Below are 7,050 nucleotides of genomic sequence, written 5' to 3'. Positions count from 1 at the left end.
TCTCATTATTCAATAAATTATTGAATTTGGTTGGCCCCTCATTAAAGAAAACTCATTTTGCAAAAGAACTCCTCGCCCCTGCAGGCAGTAACGTTAAGATAAGTGGTTTGAGGACACACTCCTATTAAACAATTTTTGAGAAAATTGTTAGTCCTATATTCTGATATGATGGGGTCTGGTCTTAAAAGTCGTAATTCGTATGAGTCGTATGTCATCATTCAGGTTCATGTAATAAAATTTAAAATTCAACAATGAAATCCCTAGATATTGCCCGCTTCAACATGAACAGAGTATTTTGACAATTGAGGCAAATTTGCGGAACCGCAAAAATATTATCCTAATCGTTCTAATATGAATTCACCTTTAGGATGTCTCCAATTTTTCAGAATCTCAACTGCGTTACAAATCTTTGTCACTTTCATGTCCACAACTGATGCTACCAAACGCCAATCGAGAACGCCTCTTGACTCAATATTATCTCGCATCACCTACATAAAGACCGAAGACACAGACCGAAGACAAAACAATCGTATTCTTCTTAATTTTTTGGCTCTGCTCCGTGAGCAATATGCCAGTTCAGAACAATCCATAGAAGACAATCGAAATCGACAGCAAAGCTGGGCTTTGTCAAGGTCAAATGGTCTAAATTCTAACCTATTTGTTGTTTATATGTATTCAACGTTTGGCTATCAAAAACATTGTATAAATTTAAATCAAGCTGTTTGTATTTATCCTGCGGTTTTTAAGAATAGGGCGTTCCTAATTATTCCAAGAATTTAATGGGATTAATAGACGATGAGCTCTCAGAGGTCAGGAAACTTTGCGAACATGTCGTGCCCGGTAGCAAGCTCGTCTCTTGTGTGCAGACAATGGTTAGAACGGAAATAAAGCGGACTGAGTTCAAAAAAATTATTGTGTGTATACAGTTTCCCCCAGACTACCCACAAACGCCTTTGCTTATTGAGCTCAAAAGTAAAACTCTATCAGAAAAGTTGTTGCAAGGTTTGACCAATGTATGTGAACAAGAGTTGAAAAAGTATTTAGGGAAACCTCAGGTACTCAATACTATAAAGTTTTTACACAATTTTATTGAAGAGAATCCCCTCTCCTGTTGCTATGATGAAATCACTGCCATAAAGAAGTCACTAAGTGGCCAGGATGAGCTCAAGTTGAAGCAAAAGACCTCAAGTTTGATTTTGAAAGTTTTTAATGTGAAATATTATTTGAACTGTAGAATTGTTGTTCCAGATGATTATCCCATAACTGCCGTGGAGTAAGTATCATTTGTTTTCAGAAGAGATCCAGAAATATATTGTGTACCCCAAGAAAAAGTTCATCGAACAGTCTTTTCAACATATATTTGAAAGATTAATTCTAAATTAATACTGAGATAAAAATAATTTTTATACAGTGGCGGATGTAAAAATCTCCCTCTCAACTTTTGAATGAGACAAAATAGCAAAGTCGGGAAAAGTAAAAGGCAACATTTTCAATACTGTTTGGTAAGGAAAACAATTGTGTGGGTTCTTGTGATACCTCATTCAAATGATCTTTGGAATGTGTCTGGACTGATTTTGTAAGTTATACTGTTGAACCGTTTATTCACGGAATAAATAATAATAGTACCTGTCAATAATTTAACATACTGGTGGACCATTTATTCATGAGATAAAAAGGGAAGCATCAGACCTATTATTGATGAAATAGTTCAGGCAAACCCAAATGAGTTTTCACCTGTTGGTTCTTTTCAGCATAATGGGGCCATTCCTCATTATGACAGGGTGCTTTGTGAGTGCCTGACAATTATGCAAATTGGTGGCTAGACAGACGACCATTCAAAAGCCCCTTTAGGTCACCTGATATGACTTCCTTATGTTTTTATAGTGGAAAATCAGTCGAAAGTGTACTTTAGAGAACTTCAGACCATTCCATGGATAGAATAATAGGTTCTTTCAATGAAATTTCCTTAGAAACTTCGAAATTAATTTCTTAACACACTTTTATTGTCAGAAAGTGAACATTATAGATATATACTGAGGTAAGTGTTGAATAAAATTTTTAATGAAATTATGTTTTATAAATTCTTAAGAATTATTAAAAACCTCTAACGACAGCTGGTCTGATACTAAAAATAAAGTGTTGTTGGATTGAGAATTGAAAGCTCTATCAAACGAGGTACCACTACACCTCTTTTTCTATTTGAAATAGAGGTTGATAGCTCCCTCTTGGCTGCAAATAAAGCCCATTTCCTTTTTCGTCAAAAAGTACTAAAAATCAAGTATATTTTATCTGACCTTGACATCTAGTCTTGTTCAAAAGTTAAAAAAGAGAGAACTTTATATGTCCACAATTTCAATTGACAGTCTGTGAATTATCTGATTTGCATTCACAGTTTCTAAGTAAAAGTTCGATTGAGTAATCCTTTCTACTCATTCTGCTGAAAGAAATGATCCTCTTGAAAACAGGTACAAGTACAAGTACAAGAAATAAACTACTTATACCTTTCCATTACTCAACAAAGGGTCAAAAAACTTTTTCCATACACCATGTTTATGAAGTCATTATGTAATTTCCTGATTATCTAATTTACCATAATCGAATTTCAAATCACATTGTATTGATTCTATACTACTTACCGTCACTTTTGGAGAATTTGGAACTACTTCTGCCACTTCCTCCTACTTCATCCTAGGTTAATTCCATATATAAAGATTTCATTTACAGTGATAATTTCAAATTGTATATAAGTATATAAAAATTATTGTTTATAAATATATGTAAAAAAACATTTTTACTATATTATAATGTATTTGTAGCTTTCAAGATGTTGATACAAATTTCACACAATCATTCTATCGTCACATGGTAGCGCAGGCAAAAGAAATAGCAAGAAAGTGCGTAGAACCACCTTTGAGAAGGAAGCCTAACGAACCGAAATTTGAACCCAGTCCATCATTAAGAAAGCCTGTTGAGTTTATTATTGATTGTGTGAAAAGATTGCCCACTGAAAATTGCCAATTATGCAAGAAGAACTGCTTTCCATCTGATCCAGAAGTAAGAAATAAGTGATTTATACTTCGAAAATATTAGCTCTTCGAACTCTTAATCTACTTTGAAGTAATCTCAGAGATTGTGAATTTTGCGTCTTCAATGCAAGCAATTTCATTCGAAAATATATGTAAGAATTTTATTAATCAGAGATATGCCTGAAAATTTTATCAAAGACATGTTTGTTTCCTTTTCGAATCCATTTTCAACTTTTCTTTTAAGGTATTCTACTGTTAATTATTGTGTCATAATAATGCTCTATTTTCACCTATACATAACAATTTGGTACAGACAGATTTCTACTCTACAATGGGTTAGGTTTGGTTAGGTCAAAAGCGAGTGGGTCAATTTGACCCTCCACCGCAACGCGTATATTTTAGCTCACACCTATTCAAACTCGACAAAATAAACCCAGCTTCCTAACGAAGCCGATTAGTTTATTTGGTGAGTGATCTTTCAGGTCAGATGGTAAGAGTGCGGCTCTGCCAAACTCTGAAAACCTAATTTGGTCCGCAGCGAGGCAGGCACAAAGTATGTTCTCTGCTGTTTCATCATTTTCCAAACAGAGGCGACACACACTGTCGGAAGACACTGTCGACAGTCCGCATCTCTGCCAATGGTGATTCAGACGACAGTGACCTGTGAGAAGGCCTTTCAGACATCATAGTTCATCCTTACCGTAGTCCAACAACTGTGTGGTTTCAAGCTTCAAAGGGTGAAAGAACACCTTGGAGTGAGCCAATCCAGAAATATTTTGCCAGAAGTCCATAAATCTTCTAGTCTTCCAAGTGTTCAATGTTTGTTTGGCAAAACCTAAAGCAATGCCATTGACAGTATGGCCAGGAATAGTTTGTTAAGTCTTCCTATTGAGGAGAGTCATTTTTGACAGTTTGCTACCAATTTAGATGTTGCTCGGTAGGAGCCAAGAGCTTCCAACGCCGTTTGACTGTCCTAGAATATTGTCATTGAATTGTGTATTCTACCAATCTCTCCGTACACAATTCAATAGCATAGTCTACAATGGAAATATGTGTTGTTGGAAAATATCACCCTACAAATATGATCCGAAGATATAACATACTTACAATTATTCTTAGAGCGATACTATAAGATTCAATTCTACAGCCTTTACTGTATATTTTCTATACTAATAAATTACCAACGGTTAAGAAATTAACTACTAATGTGTTTGTTGTTATGTAATTGCTATCATCGAAGAACAAGACAGAGATGTCTTTGACAGAAATGTTTTCAATTCGCTACATACTCTGGAAGTTTCAATTTGCACAAAATCATGTAATATTGAACAAAAACAAAACTCGACCAAATAAATGCTCTCATTGAGTTGAAAATAATAACAGCAAATGAGTAAAAGTTCACAATTCCTGGAAATTCAGCTGGATTCCACATAAAATTGGAAAACTCGCTTGACTATATAGTTTATCAAAAAATTTTACAAAATGTTGCTGTACACTAAGAATAATCACTGAAACAATAAATGTCTATCTACTTTGCACAAGTTCACTGAAGAATACTGAAGAAAAATTCATGTTTTTCTTTTCTCAAATATGTTTCCTAAAATATGAAAAAACTAATAACTGTAAAACTTCATTGAAAAGAAAGTATTGATCTTTTATAGTCGGTATGGTCGAAAACATCATCAGCGAGCTTAATGCAAACAAGAAAGTGCATATTGTGCTGCTAGATATCTCGAAGGCCTTCGACCGAGTATGGCACAAAGGCCTTTTGCACAAGTTAAACGCGTTCGACCTACCTCGGGGCCTGATCCGGTGAATCGGGTATTTCCTGAAAGACAGAACTTTTCAGGTCTGAGTAGAGGGCTCTCTGTCTGATAACAGAGAGATCCTCGCTGGAGTGCCACAGGGGGCCTTGCTCTCTCCGACGCTGTATTCACTCTACACCAGCGACCTGCCCAGGTCCGAGCGAGTGAAGATATCCCTCTACGCCGATGACACGGCTCTTCTCTCATCTTCCATGAGTCGAGAGCTCGGCGTCGTCTACATGCCACGTGCATTGGACGACCTCGAGCGCTGGTACTTTGACTGGAAGATCCGAGTAAACCTGGAAAAGATTCAGGCGATAACCATTGGAAGATTACTCTCTTTTCCGGCCAGAAAAGTGAGAATCTCTGGAAGGGAGATTGAATGGCAAGCGCGGGTAAAGTACCTCGGCCTTGTAATAGACCGTAGGCTCACTTGGAACCCGCACATCATGTGCGTTAAGTCAAAGATCGAGGGTCGGATAGCTAGTCTGTACCCTCTGGTCAATAGGAAATCTAAACTGAGCACGAAGAATAAAATCACAATCTATAACACGATGTTCAAACCTGTCATCATGTATGCTTCAGGCGTCTGGGGACAAGCGGCTCCGTCCAACATTTCCATTTTGGAAAGGTTACAAAATGAGTTAATTAGGATGATTGTGAATGCTCCTTGGTTCATGCGGAACAAAGCCATCCGCAGAGATTTGCAGCTGCCTTCCATTCGGCAGTCCATCCAGTCGAGGAATCAGAGAGTTTTTGGAGATACGGAAACTCATGAGAACCCGTTAGTTAGGGAAGCCACAGATTATGCTGTAGACGACCCCTCCCGATATAGAAGGCTCCGACACTCTGTTGAATTGGGCCCTCATGTCCCCCGTTAACGGAGGAACAACTTTCTCATCCATCCCACCCCAGCCAGGTAGGGGTATCCCGTGAAGGGCGGCACTGATGTCTGAGGACTTCATACCACTATACCATCAGTCATGAACCCATTGGTCCTTCTCGAGACCAACAATCAGCCGAAAGGGTAGGGGAGCTGGACTCCAAACCTGACTAATACGAAGATGACTTTCCACTTATAGTCGGTACATTTTTGATTGTACAATGTTCAAAATAAAAATAATGCAAAGCTTATTGAGGATTTTGATGAATCACTTATTCATCCAACCAAAAATACCACTTAAAGAGAAAAAATCCAGGCTAGTACTGGCTTTCATCTCAGCAATGACTGAGACTTCAAGACATAACCTTCGTCCTCGCATTCAACGCACATACTACTGGAGATGTCTGCCACAGTAGCAGAAAAAACGGTTGGTGCTTCAGGTTCCACTTAAGCACAGCCTCTTGTTCTCTTCAATTGAAACTTTAATATTGGTTACCAGTATTCTCGATACTTTCATGTATAGAGAAATGTAAAGTACCTTCACTTCAATAAATAATTATCAAAAACACCCTAGTACACTAAAAAATTATCTAAAACAACACTGAAAAATAAATTACAAGACTTTTCCCTAAAAGCATACTGTTAAATCGACAATATTTTTTATCAGTTCTATCCCCTATACTAAATAAAACTAGTCCTAATGTTTTTCATATGATTTTACCTTTTCGGTGGCTTAAAATATGTTTGAATAATTCTAATGATGAATGACTGATTATTATATTTTGACCTGTACAATTGCATGTATATTTTCAGTTTATTTTTTCTTAATATGGTACTTTTATCAATAATGCATCAAAAACTAGATTATTCTTCTATTCAATCAGGGTAAAGTTCTGTTATTTGGTGAACTGAAAATATGTGCTGAAAATTTTTTCTCTCGTAAATATTCAAAGCAAAGTTCCTTCATTTTTTTAAGTATCATTTTTCATTGAATACATAAAAAATAATAAATATCACATCTGTTTAATTGTTCACAGGATCTGGAAAGGGATGAAAATTCTCCAAAATACATCGAGAGAGTCTATTGTGGTCATCTTTTCCACCAGGAATGCTTTTTCAAATACATGAAGACACCACCATTTGGAAATAAGAAGTGCTCAACCTGCAATAAGAGAATCTACCATTTCAAATGGTCTTTAACTGATAAACTTGCAGAAGATAGATGGGCACATGAACAAGCAAGGGAAAGAGAATTGCAAGAAGTCACCGAATTTTTTGAATAGAATCATATCTTGATTTTTGTACTCATCTGGAATATATTAATTTTATGCTTATA

General features: G+C 36.4%; 1 protein-coding gene across 1 annotated transcript; it reads left to right on the top strand.

Annotated features, from left to right (window-relative positions):
* The first annotated feature begins 613 nt into the window (after positions 1–613).
* Positions 614–7,050, top strand: LOC111504084 (uncharacterized). The gene is made up of 3 exons (XM_023158578.2): positions 614–1,273; positions 2,817–3,054; positions 6,752–7,050. Exons 1-3 carry the CDS (start codon positions 780–782, stop codon positions 6,995–6,997), a joined length of 978 nt encoding a protein of 325 aa, XP_023014346.2. The 5' UTR covers positions 614–779; the 3' UTR covers positions 6,998–7,050.

The sequence above is a fragment of the Leptinotarsa decemlineata genome, unplaced genomic scaffold, assembly GCF_025532065.1.
Source record: "Leptinotarsa decemlineata unplaced genomic scaffold, Ldec_3_MD MMD2_tig00026336_RagTag_RagTag, whole genome shotgun sequence".
Classification (NCBI taxonomy): Eukaryota; Metazoa; Arthropoda; class Insecta; order Coleoptera; family Chrysomelidae; genus Leptinotarsa; species Leptinotarsa decemlineata.
This window is presented reverse-complemented; position numbering and strand designations above follow the sequence as displayed.

Bases quoted from the DNA above. Each gene is read 5' to 3' on its own strand.
- LOC111504084 (XM_023158578.2), top strand. From the start codon at position 780: ATGGGATTAATAGACGATGAGCTCTCAGAGGTCAGGAAACTTTGCGAA. The intron at 1,274-2,816 runs GTAAGTATCATT...ATGTATTTGTAG, and splicing joins TATCCCATAACTGCCGTGGA to CTTTCAAGATGTTGATACAA. The intron at 3,055-6,751 runs GTAAGAAATAAG...AATTGTTCACAG, and splicing joins GCTTTCCATCTGATCCAGAA to GATCTGGAAAGGGATGAAAA.